We start from the raw sequence: 20,039 nt of genomic DNA, 5'->3' as shown, positions 1-20,039 counted from the left end.
TTTTTTTTGTCATACAATTATTTATTTCAATCGAGACATTGACTGTATTTACAAACTGTATTAAGTAAAAAGATTAAATGGTAAAAGCATTTAGAAAAAAATTATAATTAGGAGTCATTCTCAGAACATTTATATAGAATTTCAGCCAGTATCCAATCATCTTGTCCTTTTTTTCTCTAGAAAACATTAAAAAAACAGAATTGAGATAAGTGCACACTACTAAGAACACAAATACAATAGAGATTCAGACCTGAACAATGTTGAAAATCCATTCCTTGTGACTGGGAACATAAGTCATTTCAAAACCTTGAAACAAAGAACAGTTATACAGTACAAAGTCATAGTATTGAAATATTTATGCAACCCCAAATCAGAGAAAAACTCAAATAAAAAAGAAAGAAGTAATTTCTTAATTTACTTTGACTTGTATTTCATTGCAGAAAAGACAACAAACATTATTTAATGTGTTCCTCATGATTTAAAAAATAAATAAATACATATTCCAATTTTGGTTCTTGCTAAACATAACCAAAAAAGTTGGAACAGTAAAGCATTTACCAATTTGTAATGTTGCCATTTCTTTTCACAACACTTAAAAGACATTTAGGGACTGAAGAAACCAGGTTATGAAATGTTTCAGGTGTAATTTTGTCCCATTCTTCCTGCAAACAAATCTTAAAGGACCAGTAATCAAATTATTTGACAAATTATTAAATGGTGGACTTTAACTGCAGTTTGGCACTTTTATTCAGGAATTTCAATCATGCTCCTTGTGACAAACGAGATATTTGATTCGAGGAACTGCTCTAAGCGTGTATTTTTCATGCAATGTTTGTTACCGCACGGCGAATGAGAGAAAAAAAAAACTTTTGCATTTCTCTGTAACTTAGATGCACTCGGTAGGTAGCTTCAGAAAGCCGTGTGTGCTACTCCTGTCACAAAATGCGGTGAAAATCCTACACGACTGTAATAGTTTGATTGTGGTGGTTATATGTTTACACTTGGAGAGCAGCATTTACAGCGGATCTTTCAGTCCATAATATTGTAGTGATATTAACGTACGGTAAACTTTATTAACTTAGAAATCATTTGACTAAGTTCCGTCTTTAAACACTGAAAGAGTACTGCTGATGATACAAACAAATTTTGCTCTGAATAAACAAACAAAAACCACTGATCACTTACTTACCAAATCTGTAGACACAGTATAATCAACACCAACTGGAGCCGCGTCTTTATTAAAAGGAGACGAGCAGCAAATCCGGATTTCCCCATTTCCAGATAAAAAAAAAAAACTCTCAGGTAAACAATGTACCTTAGAAACGCATTTCTGTTGCGTGCACTGTAATCCACACGTGAGTCCAACTGCGCTCTCATAGACGGAAAACAAAAATAAAACCTACACTGCAGCAAATTATAAAAGAAACACTGCACACTTGTTTTGGCAACACAACGTGGCGTCTCTCAGCCGTCTGAACACTGTAGCTGGTAAAAAAAAAAAAGTCTTGGAAGCTATCATGCATATTAATGAAGCTGCACCGCTGATTTGAACCAAGTCTTACTCCTGAATAAATGCAGCACACTTAGGCCCCGTTTACACTAGTGCGTTTTAGTTTTAAAACGGCGTTTTAGAATGAAAACGATCCGCGTCCACACTCGCGTTTCACCCAGCGTTTCTGAACTGCTCTCCGTCCACACCAAAACGCTGAAAACGCACATCACGTGACCACACACACACTCTCAGGCAAGCGCTGTAGCCAATCTACCCAGATGAGAGCTGTGCTAGTCGGACTTCTCATCAAGCATCTCCCGCTGGATCTAACCTCACTTTATTTATTAAACGGAATATTTCTTTCATCTTGTTGTCTTTATTTAACGACATATTCATTGGACATTGGAATCTATTACTTGTTCTCAGGTAACGTGTTTTGGCTAAGCGCAAAGATAAGTTAATGATTAATGTAAGCACGTACATTCTGTATATTGACTGATCGCTTGCCTTTATTTCCTATAATGTATAAACTTATTGTATGTTATACTTTTATAATGGCCATTATCGATTAAAACTTATATTCAGCAAAGAGAGGGTGTGTTTCGTATTTTCACTGAAATTGAAAGGAGGCAGTTGTTATCGGCTCCGTTTTGTTATAAATATGCACACAGTGAAGATGACGCTCATATTTGCAGCACGGCGCCTCAACATTTTTGCTGTCTGTTTAGTTGTAATATTAAAATGAAAATAGGCAGTTCCTTATATCATGTTTACATTTTATTGTTGAGAAAGTAAAACAACGTAGCCAGGGTGATGTGAATGAAGTTATAAAGTACACTGTTCCCTTTGAAGATTTACCCGTGTCCTCGGTATAGTCTGTTTTCCATATCAAACTGAGAAGAAGAGATTGCAGCCATGATCAAACTTGTGAAGTTTTAACTTACACGGAGAAGATGCAGGACTGAACTGTGCGTGTTGTTGTGGAAAGTTGCGCTGGATCTCGTCAAACATCTTCTAAGTTTCAAAAAAGAGGCTGAGGTCTTCGAAGTTGTCAAGTTGAAGCAGTTTATTGTTACAGCAGAGTTGGTCGATCGATCTCTCTCCTACCAATGTTCCAAAACCCACAGTTTATATACAGGCTTTTCCTATAGTCATCATGAAACAGTGGTGTAGCATGAGCATCACGTTATTTCCAGGCTCCAATAGGATTCTAGCCTTTATATTGATGGCTGTATGTTTTTCTGTTTTTGCACATCTTAAAGGTCATATTTCAACACTTTTTAAAATGATTCTCCCTATGCATGCTTTTGCCATGCAGGTTGAGCAAAGTTGTTTTTAAGTTGTTTTTGTCATAGTCAATACATCAATACATGTTGCATATGCTGTCTGAATGGTCTTACTTCACCGCTGTTTACTTCTGTGTGTTTTGCTCTGCATCACTTGAATGTATTTCTATATGTTTTAACAGTGTATTTTAATAGTGGCAGATTATACAGTGATTATATAGTGATTACATAATAAAAGTTCCTCTATGATTCTCCTAAATAAATCCCCCCTTAAGGACTTAATCAAAAAAGTCCTTTTCCTAAATCCCTCACTGAAGTGCAACTCAAGAATCCAACACTTGCAAAGTCTTAACATACTTGTGCAACCAAAAAGTTGCCCATCTACATCCTTATCAATTGTCAGCATCCTTCCGCCGCACTTCAGAGGAGAAACAGAACCAAACGTCTCCCTCTACTTTTGACTTTAGAAGGAGTAAAAGATCCCGCTCTCCCTAACTGAATACTTTCCTTGGGGAGTTCAACACACAATAATCATTAGTCAGGTTAAAAACATATGCTTGTCAGCCTTGCTCACAGTTGTGGGTATACAGCATATATACTTGATTAATCATCATTTAATAGCAATCATATAGTTGTAGAATATTCTCGGCGCCTGTAAAAGAGCTATATCCGATGTTTTATCCCACGTCGCCAGAGGTACTCCTGAGTACTGTCTGGTGTTGGAGCAGACAGTGGGTTTTTAAACCGCCAGTAGAGTCTGCTCTTCTGCATCTCCTGCCATTGGATACCAAGGTGTCCCTTGACCGTAATCATCTTCCCTCTTTCCCCGTGTACATCTGATAGGAGCTCCAGCAGCTTCGATGAACTCCTAAATACATACAGAAATGTATACTAGTAAATAGGGCTTAAATAATCACACAATTTTTCAGTTTAGTCCATTCTATTAGCTTTTTCCTGTATTATGGATGATGCCTTGCTTAAAACTCTCATCATCTTTTTTAAAAATTAGTAAAAAGTTATAAATTCAAAGAAATTAAAGACAAAAAGAAATTTAAAGTAGTAATTGTTTTTTTTTTTTTAAACTCATCCAACTGGTCCAAATCTGGCCCAAAGACTTCATAGACATGGTCTCTGCAGTCATGCACAATTCTATTCACTTGCTCATTTGCCATCTGCTTGACAGCAGCTTTAACCAGCATCAATCTGAGAAAAGGCACAACACAACAAAAGAGAAGGACAAAAACAAGTAGAGCAATTCCTATGAATATTCCAATCTTGATTATCCATTGTCTCCATGATCCAAATACAGAAGCAAACCAGTCACTGAAGTTCTTATCCGCTCCAGCATTTTCTTTTACTTCTTTTCTCAGGTTTTCCAATTTCCGCATAGCTTCCGTGAAAGATCCACTTGGGGCAGTATTATTTTGGATAGGTGGAGCAAATGGTGCACTGTTTTGACAAGCAATTTTACTTGTCAGAGCCAATTGTTCTCCTAATGCTGTAGGGTTGCATCTTTTTTGTAATGTATAAATCTTTGTTGGTTGTAATAAACTTAGTTAGCCCATTCTTAAAATTTTCATTGCAATTATACACACTACTATAACCTCAAGTCCTGCTTTTACTATATCTCTAACTTTAAACGTATCTGGTATTTCACTAGGTTGGCCAATTGTATCTATGTAAACTTCTGAGTCAGGTGTATATTGTCTCTTAACTTTATGCTTATAATTCTGCTGCTTTCAATGCTTTGGTCTTTCTAGGTCATCTTACTCTTTAACCCAATCATTTATTATCACTTTCTGTATTAGTTTAACTCTAGTACAAATCCCTTTCCATTCAATGGAATATTGGAGCCTAATACTCCTGATCCACAGATCCAGTAATAGTGTACTATTTGTATATATTCTTGTATTAAGGGAAATTATCTTTGGAATTGTACATTGTCCAGTACAAATACCAAGTGTGCGGTTAACTGCCTTATCACTTTTTTTTCATAATTGCAGCTTCAGAAACTGGCAACATTATACTCTTTATTGTAACTGTAGCCATTTGGCAGGTTTGCATATAAGCATTTTCTTTTTTCCTACATTTCGTTATTCAAATGCCAAATTATTGCATAATTTCCTTTAAATTTTTCTACATTTTCTGATCCTCTTGTTTGATTATAACATTCATATTCTAATTTCTTGTTTATCACATATTTTGTGGGATCACTCTTACTGCTGGTTGAATTCTGATGTCCATTTCTTTACAGTCTTTTTTCAACCTATCATTGTTTTCTAATGTAAATTTGAAGTTTCCTATAGTATCAAGACATCAAACCTGGCAAAACAGTGAGTCACTGTTTGGTATATTGCAGTTATTTTCCTGAATTTTGCACAATGTCTAAAATCATAAAGATTTACAACCACTATAAGCTTTATAGAGGCTATTAGAAAACATATTAGACAATTGGATATTTGTAATTTTCCAACTGTGTATTTGTCCCACGATACCAATCACTGTTATTAGTTTCTTCTAAGAACTGATCATCTGAGATCTGGTCAGTCAATTTCTACATAAATCGCATATGTATCAGTTTGATTCATGCATATCCTCTGGGTCGGCATTTTTCTTTAGATGATTGTTCTTTACATTCATTTTGTTGTGGGATATTTGCCTCTTTCCAAAAAATTAAGAAGACAATTGTTTGATACTCTTGTCCAACTCGGTCAGATTGAGATAATCCTTTACCTTTGGAGAAGTTACCTCTAGGCTTTCACTCATCTTTATTTGCATCATCATCAGCAGCAACAGCAGGAACATCTTCCAAAACAGTTTCCTTCTGTCGTTCCCTGTTCTGTTCCTGTAAATAAATAACTTCATACATGGCAGTTAGTTTTTCTTATACGACAGAAATTCTTATGTGCAATTATCGTTCCATGCAATGTTCCTGTTTCTGTTAGTTTACATAAAAACTCCTTAAAGCATCAGTTTACACATCAGTCCAGTTTACCAATCCAAACTCAATCAGGTTTACTATTTTTTACGTTTTTCAAAAAAGTTATGGCCTTAATAGATCTTCTTGGTGCCTTTGACCAGTTGTTGTGATTGTGCTTGATAAACTTCACTCTGGCCTTTGATTCATTCTTAATTAACAGTACTTCTTTAACTGTTTTATTTATTTATTTGATTATTTATTTAATCACTTATTTACTTATTTAGCTATTTTTAATTTACTTTATTTACTCTAAATTTATTAATGCACAATCATTATTTGAAATTATTTCTGATGATAGTCCAAATCTAAGAATGGATGTTTTTATGCATTAGAAATATAGTTAATCATCACAACCAGATTTTAATCCCAACCTGTTAAGTAGTACAAACATGTATTTCTTGCCTTGTACTCGTTTTAATATAACCTCAAACCCTCTTTACTAAATGCTTAAATGTCACTTCAGGTACTGCTCGCTGTTCATTCCCTCACATTATATTTAGCATAGATGTCACATGGACAAAACTCACTAAGCACTGCATTTGAATAAGGATACCAATCTCCTTGCTGTTTAAGTTTTCCTAATACTTCACCCTTGATTAAATTCATGTGCATCGGCAATAAGTATACTTGGAGATGCTGTTGGCACAACAATTAGTCTTTTATGTATATAGGCTATTTCCCCCCTTTCATGCTAGATTGTTCACAGAGACTTATTTGTTGTTTAATTTTCACAATTTTCTTCAATTGAGATTGTAGCTCTATAAGCACTATAGATGACTTGCTACCTCATATTCTGTCACTTGTTTAACTTTCAAATCTGTATTGTTTCCTTTAATGATAAACTAATTTTTCTTTCATCATCTCAAATGCTTTTATTAAATCTGTGTTTCCTGTTAATTTAGGGCCTTATTTTTGCAGTCTTTCCTGTTTCATAAATTTTCTTTAGTGCAGTTTGTTGTAAAATTCTCTGTTCCATCAATGCTAAATTTCAGTCATCCCTAAAAGTCATCATGGGTTTTCTGTCTTTTAATTGAGCTAGAGCTATAAGGAGCTGCAGATAATTAAATCAACATAGTGTAACACACTACTGTTCATCATAAGATCTTCAGACTTTGTGTATGTATAATTTTCAGCAGCAAATGAAAATACTAATAGGTGCCTATCATCTTTTGCTAATTACCTAAACTTGGCTGAAAAGAAACTAATTATCAACAATATTTGACATCAGGAGGAACATTTGTTCATAAAATGTAGGAACTTCAGTTGACAAATTTTCTCTCATTTATTTTTCTTATATCTTCAGCTTTTTACTTGCTTTGATGCAGCATAATTAAAGTATTTATTCAATTTAAATTCAAATCTTAATAATTACATACACTGTCATACCTGATTTGAAATATAATCTAAATAGAAATATCCAACGACCTATGTATTGCATATTATAATCACTAGGTGTTAATACTCCCACTCTTAATAAAACTTCAATTTTGTTTTTTATACCTATTTCAGCTTTTTTCTTCTTTTCTCTGCAGATGTGCATTTAGTTTATTTTAACCCTCACTGTACTGGTTAATTTTCTAATTCTAAATCCAAGTCCTGCAATGATAATTATTCTTTAAGTATTAACTGTACTTCTTTAAATCATTTTTAACTATTTGTTCATTTGAATGTTGCATTTATTTAGTTTTCTCTAAACTTCTCTCTATTAATATTTACTTTCTAAGGCAACCCATCTACTTGATTGTATACACATCTTTCATGTAATTTTTGCAAGTTAACTGAAAAATCATTTAATCTTTTTGTTCTGTTTTGCTTTACTCTTTAGTCCTCAAATTTAGTTTCCATTTTTTTTTTACTTGTATGGATATATTAAACAAAATCTATTACATTAAACCCCTTTTTTTTTTTTCCCCAAATCATCTCTTACTACACTTAGAGCTTTTCACTGTTGACCTATTTTCTTGTGCTGTTCTTTTTCCTTCAATTTCTTCCTGGTAATAATTTTCTAAGGCTAAATCTCTTTTAAAACTATAAATTTGCATAGACAAATTCTTCTTTTTACTAACCCTGCTTCAGAAATGTTTTAACTCAATCTATTTTCCCATTATCAATTGTCTTAATTACATCTTCTATCTGTTTTCATTAATAGATATTATCTTTTTATTTCATAATCCTTATTTAATTCAAATTTCTTTAACTAAATGTAAAGTCCTATTTTATCAAATAACTTTCTAACTAATCAATTGACAGGAGTCTGATTTGATACAAGAAAGGCTACACTTTTGTTTTAATTTGCAACATACTTGATTTGGATCATATGTCTACTGGGCTTTTGAGATTGAGTTTGCTAGGCCATAGCCAATTTCTCTCCCTCGCACCCCAAGGCAACTGTTCCATAGATGGTGCAGTCTTTGCATTGTTGTATTCAGGAATCCCCACATTTCCTGCTTATTTAAGGAGTTAAAGTGTTGAGCATTTCTCCTTCCTCTTGGTGCTGGCTTCACTTTCACCCAGCTGATGTTGCTGGAAAGTTTAGCTTTTTTTGATCAGTTCATCAGTCTCTTGTTTCTCCTTCTTTAAGTGTCTTTTTGAACATATGTCGATGGGTCAAAGTCTCTGTAGCTTTCTGTATGCAGTGCCTGGCTCACTGCTTTAGTTCATGTGATAAGAGTCCACAGTCAACAAGTTGCTCCTTGTGTTTCTCAAAACACCTTAATCTATTTCCCAATGCCTTCAGGGATGTCAGGCAGGCGAAAAGGCTAGGACCCTTCAAAGTCCATCTCCTTGCCCCTTAATTTAATATAACAATTTGCTTAGTTAATAATCTAAGCATTTTTCCACTTTCCCATTTTTCCTTCATCAAATAAAGACTCCTCTCATCTATGTTCTTCTATTTGCTGTCCAATAGTTAATTCTTCTTAATATTTATTACTAAGTCTACTTTATCTTTTGTTAATTTTCTGTTTCTTTAATTTTCTTCTAATTCCTTTCTTTAGCTTCAGCTTGTGTTTTTTTCCCCTAATCTATTCTAGTGTTTTCCCACTAGTTGGCCTTTCTTTACATTGTTTGAATTTCTCTAACATTTTCTATATCTGTTTCAATTCTATAGTACATTTTTTTCACTCTGTTTTACACACTCATCTCTTTAGTTTTAACCTTTCCCTACTTGCTTTTCATCCATTTTAAGTTCTTTTGCTACTTCCATAATTTCCCTCTGTATTGGTCATTGACCCATTGTCCTGTCTCTCTCTCTCTCTCTCTCTCTCTCTCTCTCTCTCTCTCTCTCACACACACTGCTTACATCAAATGTTCCTTCCTTTTGCCATTATTTTCTGTTCTGTTCTCTCTTAGATGAGTATCTTATATATATTTAAATATATATATTTTTTTTCAAGTTCTAATTCTATTATTTCCTATTATGTGTTATTCCCCTCTGTTCCTAAACGTTTACCTTCTTACTTTATTATTTTATATAACACATAATCTTCTTCCAAATTGTATTTACTTTATCCTATTTATCTTATACTATTTTGCAATATACACTTTTACACCTCACTAATATTAAATCAGATGCTATTATTATGCTATTATTCCCTAAATTAAATTATATTCTAAGAACTTAAATTATGATCTCTTTGTATGCACATGTCAACTTATGTTATATACATCTCCTTAATTTAATATTTATCTTTATATCTTTCTATTTGAACTAAATTTATTTATTTCCTAAATATTTTAATCTCTTCCTTAAACTGTATCAGTCTCTTCTATATTTACCAATATATATCATATACCTCTTCTATATATATATACCTCTTCTATATCACACAATATCTGCAGTCAATCTTTATATTATAATCTACAATGATGATTATATTATTTCACTATTTATCACAAACACACTACTAAACACAAACAGTTAAACACACTCTCACATTCTAGTCCTTCACATTTAGAGGACTCATTCACTCAACATTTGTCCCTTTATATCTACAGGGCTCATTCAGTCATTCATTCCTCTCAGTGTAACACAGAGAGCGTCCATCTCTGCCATGCTCTATTTAAGGGATGGTGCAGGAGGGCGGCTCTGCTTGTCCACTAATATGGAATTTTACACAACCATTCACACAAACACAGACACACACAACACTAAAGCGATAACTACAGGAATTTCCTTGCGCACATCTCTATAATCCAATCTGCTTTTAATCTCTTAACTGTCACCACACATTCAGAACTCACTCTTGAAATATATCTGTTCTATGTATATCATCATTAAATAACTTCCCAAATCTGAGTAACAGTTACTAGTTAACGTCTGTCGCTATCAAGGCCTCTTAACAAACAGACACAGATCATTTGCATGCAAACTATTCTTTTTTAATCTGGAATCTAAGCCTTTCTTCATATTACTTTTATTTATTTTAATTTGGGGGAACAGTTGAAGTGTCTTTACCATCACAAGCAGGTCCTGGGAGACAAACCAAACTTTTTTTACATGCAAAACTGCTTTTCTTAATTGTTGTGGCCACTTTGTTTGCTTTGTCCCTCCAGCACAGCATGTGCAGTTTTTATTAATTCTCTAATCAATTCATATTTTTATCTATATTTTATTCTCTTAATTATAATACTTACTTTCTCTCACACTACACCTCAGAAATTTCTCTCCAACACTCAACATCCTTAAGCACACCCTACTCATGCTTTAAATTCAATTCTCTCATCACATGCATCCTCATTCACAGATTTCGCATTATATGCTTTCTTATTCAATCCTCTTTTCTAGGAATTGTAAGAAAAAATTTCCCCATTCACTTTGGTCCAGACCACCACATAAAAACACAACATATAGACTAACAAGACTTACACAGGCCAGTTCACTGAGATCCAGCCCTCCCTATAGGTGCTTTTGGAATCAGATTAAAGGCCTCCTCCCAATTTCCCTGCCCCTATCGGGAGAGTCTTACTCAATCCACAGGCGGGTACAGAGACGCGGAGCGCTCCTTTTCTCCGATTACATCTATAAAGAGCGAACTCTAGCGCTGCCTCCGCGCGTTCTGCTCACGCCTCTCGCGTAGCAATTCATGCATGTACCTCTCTTTCATACGCATATATTTACAGCCCTTTGTTAGTATATAATACAAAGCTATTAGTAAGTGCATAATTTACAGCCATTTGTTAGTACAATCACATACCTTGACAACCTGGAAGACCTCTTTTTCTTATAAATAGTTCACTTCACTATACTTTTATTACTTTATCACTTACTTTATAATTTTTTAATAAATGTAGCCAATTCAAAGGTTCTTTTTAATGGTGAGGTATTTTTTTAAAGTCAAGTTCAGGCGTCTGGTCTACCCCACAGTACACTCATCAGAGAACCAAAATAAAGCAAAAATTTGCTCACCTTTTTTAATCTGCGCGCTTTTTGGTCTCTGCGTGAGTGTCTGCCAAGGATTGGCCCTATTGACACCTTCTTTCGACCACCCTCAATCCAGCCCCACGTTGGGCGCCAAATTATGTTGTGGAAAGTTGCGCTGGATCTCGTCAAACATCTTCTAAGTTTCAAAAAAGAGGCTGAGGTCTTCGAAGTTGTCAAGTTGAAGCAGTTTATTGTTACAGCAGAGTTGGTCGATCGATCTCTCTCCTACCAATGTTCCAAAACCCACAGTTTATATACAGGCTTTTCCTATAGTCATCATGAAACAGTGGTGTAGCATGAGCATCACGTTATTTCCAGGCTCCAATAGGATTCTAGCCTTTATATTGATGGCTGTATGTTTTTCTGTTTTTGCACATCTTAAAGGTCATATTTCAACACTTTTTAAAATGATTCTCCCTATGCATGCTTTTGCCATGCAGGTTGAGCAAAGTTGTTTTTAAGTTGTTTTTGTCATAGTCAATACATCAATACATGTTGCATATGCTGTCTGAATGGTCTTACTTCACCGCTGTTTACTTCTGTGTGTTTTGCTCTGCATCACTTGAATGTATTTCTATATGTTTTAACAGTGTATTTTAATAGTGGCAGATTATACAGTGATTATATAGTGATTACATAATAAAAGTTCCTCTATGATTCTCCTAAAGTGTTAGGCTACTTAATATTCAGGAAAAGCCCCAATCAGAGAGGCGAATGTCTGCAGCCCCGCCTCCGTTTTCAGATGTCTCCGTTTTCCATCATCCACACTGAGACGGAGCAGCTGCGTTTCAGAATGAAAACGGCCTCTCCAGCGTTTTCGAAACGCTCCGTTTTCGGCGCTCGAGAACTCCGGCGTAGTGTGGACGGATGGCGTAACCGTAGCAAAACTTATGCGTTTTCAAACTAAAACGCATTAGTGTAAACGGGGCCTTAAAGACGTAATAAGGTACTCCCAGGCAGGGGCGTTGTGAGGGGGGGGGGCTTTGGGGGCTTAAGCCCCTGATGTATTGTCAAAAGCCCCTGATCTCTTGGAATATATTGCACTTAAATAAAAATATGTTGTATAACATTTATTTTGTTATCTAAGTACTGAAAATGACCACATACATCACGAACATTCCACTTAACGCAGCGTTTGTTAGGTAATTAAATCGTCAGCTGTTCAGCAGTACCTGTTTCTACCGGCAGGTGGGAGTGGCTCTGTTGTCACATGGTGTTAAAAAAATCCCGCCACTGCACTTCATTCATTCATTATTTTGAGGAGCTGAAGCTAATGAGGTAATAATACAACTCTTTCGCGAAACTGAATAGTTTTAACTACTGATGAAACTTGTTTCCCCAGTATAAAATGTGTTTAGTTCTGGTGATTTAAAATAACTATAATCAGTAAAATGGGCATCATATCAATGTAAATACATGCGAGTAAGTACAAAAAAAAAAAACGTAAATTGTTCTAGCTTTCTAGATATAATATATATATGAGATAGCAAGTCACATTTGTTTCTGTAATAGTTAAATCACACTGAGTTTATTCATCTAGCTTATTGTTATATAGCTATATTCTAGTGTAACATGCTATGTCAATTTGCATCAAATTATAAATCGACTTTCTTATGAAAATACATAAAATGGTTGGAAGAGCACATACAGTTGAAGTCTGAATTATTAGCCCCCGTTTATTTTTTTCCCCAAATTCTGTTTAACGGAGAGAAATTTGTTTTCAGCACATTTCTAATCATAATAGTTTTAATAACTCAACTCTAATAACTGATTTATTTTATCTTTGCCATGATGACAGTCATATTTGACAAGACATTTTTAAAAACACTTCTATACAGCTTAAAGTGACATTTAAAGGCTTTAAAGGCAGGTTAGGGTAATTAGGCAAGTTATTGTATAACGATGGTTTGTTCTGTAGACTATCGAAAAAAATATAGCTTAAAAGGGCTATTAATTTTGACCCTAAAATGTTTTTTTTTTTAATGTAAAACTGCTTTTATTCTAGCTGAAATAAATCAAATAAGACTTTCTTCAAAAGAAAAATATTATCAGACATAGGCTACAGTGAAAATTTCCTTGCTCTGTTAAACATAATTTGGGAAATATTTAAAAAAGAAAATAAAATTCAAAGGAGGGCTAATAATTCAACTGTATAAAACATTTATTGTTGCAGTCGTGCAAATGATCAGTTAAAGCCTTTTTATTTTTATTCAGATCTTATTTTCATTCTACTACAGCAACAGCTGGTTGCCTTCATCCATATTAGGGATTTCCTAGAATGTTCTACTTTTGTGAGGCATATATGGAATTTCTGCTCAAGTATGATTAAAACAGGCATTACATGCATTTAAAGTGCTACAATGCCCACATCACCCTATTTTGAAGAAAACTGAAACAAAATTCCCTGAAGAAATTTAAAGTAAACATATTTCAAGCATATAGATCTTTATTTTTATTTTTTGTAGCCTACTACTTTTGATAGAATTGTTATTATATAAAAAAAATAGTAGCCTATTGAATATCAATATTTTGCAAGGTATTGAATTTAGAAATTCCATTATCTTGACAACACTACACCTCAGTTAATCACTCTGTCCAAATGAACATGTTTGTAGCTTTGTAAAACATTGGATAACTCACACTATAAAATAAATCATATTTTCAGATTTGAAGACAAGCAGAAAATTACATTTTCAAAAAACAAACAGAAAGTTCAAATCAGGAGGAGATAGGAGGCTCAAGAGGATTGATATGGCTCATAACAGACTATTAAATGAGAAGTGGGTTAATTTATCAATGTTTTTTTCCTATTTGGATTTTACAAGTCTTAAAAACCCTTTATTTATTATTAACCATTTTTAATCCTGTTAATAAGATTAGAGTAGGTATATTAGTTTGGAAAATTAAAACTTCTTTTTTTTATATAAATTTTTTATTTTGGGTGTGGGGGGGGGCAATTTCTTTGGGGCTAAGCCCCTTGTCCCTTTCGACCCTAGCAACGCCCCTGCTCCCAGGTACAGACGTCCAGTCTACACGCTGGAATACATGCTAATATCTCATTTTCACTTTTTAAAGTAAATTATGTTGGTCCTAATAGTGTTTTCAGCAGTGTGGGACACATATATGACTGTCAACAGCTCAAAATTGTGTTTTGGGGTTTCGTGACCCTTTAAGGTCAGCAACAGGCTCATTGTAGTTGCATTTTCCACTTAAAATGTGCCACACATTCTTTATTGGAGACAAGTCAGGATTTTAGACAGACCAGTCAAGTACTTATATCCTTTTCCTCCACAGCTAGGACTTTGTAATATGTGCAGCATGTAGTTTTGCATCATCTTGTTAAAATATGCATTGGCGTCCCTATAAAAGATGTCTTCTTGTAAGGCAGCATACTGTGCTTCAGAATCTCTATGTACTTTTTTTCAGTAATGGTGCCATTACAGAAGTGCACGTTACCTTAGATAGAGGTTTTGACACAACCCCACACCATGACAAACCCTGGCTTTTTGACTTGTTGCTGGTAACAGTCTGAATGGTCCATTTCTCCCAAAAATGACCTTAAATACTGATTCATCTGACCATATTTGAATAGAACACAGCCAGGAACTATGTTTCTAACAACAGCTCCAGCGGTGTAGTTGCAAGCACAGAAGTTTGCCACGCAGTTTGCGAATGTTCGTTGGAACGATGGATTTGGGAAATGCCAAATCAACAAACTATGTTTGTTACGACAACTTGTGACCTTAGCTGGCTAACGATGGTTTTCTGAAATGCACCCCAGTATGGGAAACAACCACACTTCTATTCACATACTAAGATCAGCAAGTCTTTGGACTGTGGGGGAAACCAGAGCACTTGAAGGAAACCCACAAGAACACAGGGAGAACATGCAAGCTCTATACAACCACTCAAACGTTCTAACCAATTAGCCATAGTACACAGTTATTATGTGATTGTCAGTCCAAGATGCTGCCAAGCCAAGAGAAGTTGATGGCGCTTCTGGACACTGTTAACATAAGGCTTCCTTTTGGCACAATACAGTTTTAACTTGTTGAAGGTGAAATATCCAAATTTAAGGAACATTGTTCTTAAACATTCCATTTGTTTTGTCATGTATGTGTTGGTAAACTGGTGATCATTGGCCCATCTTTGCTCCTAAAAGAGTAGATCTTTCTTGGATGCTGTTTTTGTACCAAATCATAATTACAATCATCTGTTGACATCACCTGTTTCTAATCACATCATTGTTTAGCCAATTTACATGATTTTTTGGAATGTATTGCAGATCTCAATGACAGGAAAGGATAATATTTACATAAACAACTTATTTTTTTGCATTCATATTTTCTGCAATGAAATAGAAGTCAATGTAAATTTGAAAATCACTATTCTCTTTTTTTTATTAGCATTTTCCATACTGTCCCAACCTTTTTTCTGATTTGGGGTTGTAGAATTCTCAAGGAGATAAATAAAGTTGATTTCACCTTTCTGCATTTCTTTTGCTCTCCAACACACACAGACAGTTGACAGCAGTAACAGCAGCAGAAGTACACAGAACACAGGCAGCCACCCACTGATGAGCACTGCATCAGGACTGACAGAATCTGCATTTCCAGTGCTTATTTCTACACAACAATACAGAAAAACACACATTTCTATTTTATAATGTGTTTAAATTAACATTTCACAAAAAAAATTATGGGTCACAATTAATTTTATATGGAAAATCTAGCAATTAAATCATTAATAAAGAAAATTGTATAATGGAATATTAGGAAGAAAACCACAACCTTCATAATCCACTTTTGTACAGGTACTCTCAATTTTATAGTCCAAGCAGCAGAAGAGCAGGAGATCATCTTCAGTGATGTTGAGCAGAAGCAGAGAGTGAGTGTTTGTGGATGAACTGACAGATCTGATACGTCCTGAGTAATTTGGGTGAATATAAGAGGGTCCTATTTTAAACTCTGCTCCATAATTATTGTCAACCCTCATAATTCTGACAAATGTTTGGTTTCCATCAGTAATAATCCAGTTAATCTCTCTATCATCTTTAATGCTGCAGGGGAGTGTTATGTTTCCTCCAGGGTGAATTTTCACTGATGAGCCGTCAGTGACAATCAATAAAACAACAAAACCTGGAGATAAATAATTGTGAATATGTAATAGCTTTATCAAAGCAATAACATGACAATCTGGATGAAGTTTAATAACATTTAATTTTTTTTTTAGTTTTAAGAAAATCATTAATATTTTAACATTCAGAGTCAAGAACAATATTCATTCAAATTAGAGCACACTTAAAAAGTATTGTTACATGGTATAATATCAGTACTCACATATCAATTGTTTCATGACTATTTTTTGCTTCCTCTCTCTATGTGGTTCGATGCCAAATAAATTAACCACTGTGATGACTTTAACAGGAAGCAGCAGAGTGTAATCAGAGGGCTCAATATTGACATTTGAAGTTGGACACTTCCTGAATCTCACTGTTTTGACGCCTGCAAACGTCACTAATAAAGGAGATCACATTTGCGCTTTTTTCTAAAAAATGCACATGAATGACCACATAAAAAAATACTAGCCTAAAGAAATTTATAATAAATAGATGGGGACGCAACTGGTGGACCATGGAGAATATGATAGTGATAGGCAAGAAGTTTATTTTCTAAATTCCCAGCCATTTGGTGAATTGTATTACCTTGACCCAGCGATAGACAAATCAGAACCATCCCTCGTCAACCTGCAAACTGCATCATAAGGATACTGACAGAAAAAAAAAATTATGAAAAAGCAGATGGTTTTTAAAATCTTTAAAAAAAAGTTGCATTACTTGTTATATGAAATATTCACCAGTGACTAAAGACATCAATAAAGTGCTGTTAAAACACTGGCATATTATTTCAAGTGATCCCACCCTTAAAGAATGTTTTGATAAGTCACCCCATTTAGTACACAAAAAAACATCTAATATCCGAAATATGTTAGTAAGAGCTGATCTAAAACCCGCTCCACATTTTTTAAACACCATACCACAGGGTTATTTAAATGTGGGAATTGTTAACAGTGTAACTTCACATATAAAACATCTACTTTCACACATCCTCATACAGCGAAAAAAATTATTATTCGAGGCACTATTTTGTGTAAAACAGCAAACGTAATCTATATGCTGCGGTGCCCGTGTGTTTTATGTTATGTAAGTAAGACGAGTAGACCTTTGAAAATTCGTATTTCTGAACATCGATGCGCTATTCGACACCATGATCCTCGAAGTCCGGTTGCGCAACACTTTTCAGTTATGAGACATTCCGTCTCTATAGGGATTGAAGTTGTGAAGTGTCCACGTCGGGGTGGTGATCTTAATAAATTGCTGTTGCAACGCGAAGCTTTCTGGATTTTTTTACTTTAGACACATTGTCTCCCAAAAGGTTTAAATGAGGAGTTTGATCGCCCTTTTCTGTAATAATTTTTGGAATAAGTCTTTAATATTTAATTAGCTTCCCAGAGATGGGTTGCAGCTGGAGGGGCGTCCAAGTGCGTGGAAGTGTGTGGGATGAGTTGGCGGTTTATTCCGCTGTGGTAGCCCCGGACTGGTGAAAGGACTAAGCCGAAAAGATAATGAGTGAATGATGAATGAATGAAGGTTTAAGTACTGTAGGGGTTTGGTTTAAAGGTTTTTTGGCTATATTTTGTTGTATAGTCTGGTGTATCCTGGTATATACAGTATATATATATATATATATATATATATATATATATATAGATATACAGCAAATTCATCAGAGTTAAATTCTCGGTGTTGAAGCATTTCAGAGTAAAGTGTTGACGTTAAAGAGTTAGATTTTAATAAATGAATATAATAAGAGTTAGAATTGATTTTATTCAGTGCGAAATCAAGGAGTTATCTTTTCAACACTTGGTGGTGTTATTTCCAACATCCGGGAATTCATGCAGCCCCAGTCACTGAAGAATTTTCCAGACGCCATTTTCCATCTGAGGTTTAGAACAGCAACTGGTGAGTCAAACTACCTAAATGTTGGTATTTTAATGACTTTCTTTAAGGAAATACAGTTGTCAATCAAATGTACATGTTCAACACATTTTTTTCACACTTAATGCTATTTCAAGAGTTCCCACTTAGATATGCTTGGCACTTATAGCAGGTTTGGCATGCTGTCCCAGGAGAGAACCCTGAGCTCGGAGATATTTGAGCCCAGGGCTCCCGCCCGGTCTAGAAGCATATCAGGAGAACCGAGATCAGGTAGGTCTCAATCGCTCCCCCTTTAGAAGGGGAGAAAAAAGGAGGAGATGGGGTGGAAGGGGGGATTCTTCCAAAATGAAGGAGATGGGGAGAAAGTGATCCATTTATACTAAGCTAGGATCATTCTGATTGGATTATTACTGATTACGGATGAGTGGCCAGCGGTGCACAATCATATCACGTGCTCCTCTCGAAATTAGTTTATGAAACTTCACTTCAAGAGTTCCCACTTAGATATGCTTGGCACTTATAGCAGGTTTGGCATGCTGTCCCGGGAGAGAACCCTGAGCTCGGAGATATTTGAGCCCAGGGCTCCCGCCCGGTCTAGAAGCATATCAGGAGAACCGAGATCAGGTAGGTCTCGATCGCTCCCCAAAAAATGCCTCTAGCTCTGGACAGCAGCCGAGTATTTCAAAGAATTTCCCCCAAAAAGCTAGAAAGTTTTTACTATATCCGGCTGCTGGATATAGTAATTAAAGAATGAAGAAAGAAAAGTTTGAAACTGACTCCTGTGGAAGCCAGAGCGGGGGAGGGGGTTGGGTGGAGACTAGTGAAGGGGGGCCATAAGGGGTGGGCGGGGTTGGTTCATTAAGAGTCAAAAATGCTCGAGGAACACTCCAAACAGAGATAGAGCAGGGAAGTGGCAGCGCTATATATAAATATATATGTATATATGAGAGAGTATATAAATATATATATATATATATATATATATATATATATATATATATATATATATATATATATATATATATATATATATAATGGGATAATCTAAGGCCTGGAGGGGGTGATCAGGAGACTTCTGAGTCAGAATGGGCGCTGCGGGAGTTGGGTGCAGCAATTTTTTATTTTGCCATCTCTAGCAGAAATCATTAAGTGTGATTTGGGCGGTGGAGATTTCTGCTAGAGGGTGAGGGGCAAGTTTGGCCAGACTCTTGCTGGAGTCGATGCTCGTGGAACACTCCGACTGGAGATGGAGCGGGGAGTGACAGCGCTCTATATAAATATATATCTATAAACGAAAGTCCATAGATATACATATATAATGAGTTTCAGTGGCCTGGGGGGGGCAGTGACTGACCCCTGCGGGGGTCGGCACCCGGGGAACAGGGCAAGCTGGCCTACTCTAGCAGGAGTCTGGGAAAGGGGATTTGGACAGTGAAGACTCCTGTTAGAGGGTGACGGGATAAGTTAGGTGCTCGAGGAACACTCTGTTAGGAGATGGAGCAGGGGAGTGACAGCGCTATTATAAATATATATCTATGTACAGGTGTATCTAGATATATATATATAAATAAAGATTGCTAAGGCCTGGAAGGGACGGTGAGACGACTCCTGCGGGGGTCGTAGCTCGGGGTAACACTTCTGCGGAAGTCAGAGCTTTAGGGGGGGCGGGGTCCGGCAGGAGTCGGGAAATGGGAGGGGGCTGTGAAGACTCCAGCGGAAACGGCCAGGGTGGCGGGGGGCTTGGATGAAACTCCAATTACCTATGTGGCTGGGGGAGGAAACTGAATGTTACTCAGGCTAGAAGGAAGAAAAAGAAGAAGGTGGCTGGGTCACACCCTCGCCCTTGAGTGGATGTGGGATTA

General features: G+C 35.7%; 1 protein-coding gene and 1 long non-coding RNA gene across 2 annotated transcripts in view; one reads left to right on the top strand and one right to left on the bottom strand.

Annotated features, from left to right (window-relative positions):
* Nucleotides 1-14,191, top strand: part of LOC147838064 (uncharacterized) — a 225,325-nt gene extending 211,134 nt beyond the window's left edge. The window contains exon 3 of the long non-coding RNA XR_015525092.1: nucleotides 12,137-14,191. This is a non-coding gene — a long non-coding RNA (uncharacterized LOC147838064). The remainder of the gene's footprint in view (nucleotides 1-12,136) is intronic.
* Nucleotides 9-16,664, bottom strand: LOC141380723 (uncharacterized). The gene is made up of 5 exons (XM_087309746.1): nucleotides 16,520-16,664; nucleotides 15,971-16,318; nucleotides 15,665-15,805; nucleotides 251-306; nucleotides 9-176 (listed from the first exon to the last, which is right to left on the bottom strand). The coding sequence occupies exons 1-5, from the start codon at nucleotides 16,533-16,535 to the stop codon at nucleotides 108-110; spliced, it is 630 nt and encodes a 209-aa protein (XP_087165872.1). The 5' UTR covers nucleotides 16,536-16,664; the 3' UTR covers nucleotides 9-107.
* Between the last annotated feature and the right edge of the window lie 3,375 nt (nucleotides 16,665-20,039).

The sequence above is a fragment of the Danio rerio genome, chromosome 24, assembly GCF_052040795.2.
Source record: "Danio rerio strain M-AB ecotype USA chromosome 24, GRCz13ab, whole genome shotgun sequence".
Lineage (NCBI taxonomy): Eukaryota > Metazoa > Chordata > Actinopteri > Cypriniformes > Danionidae > Danio > Danio rerio.
Note: the sequence above shows the minus strand (reverse complement) of the source record. Positions and strands in the feature narration are given on the sequence as shown.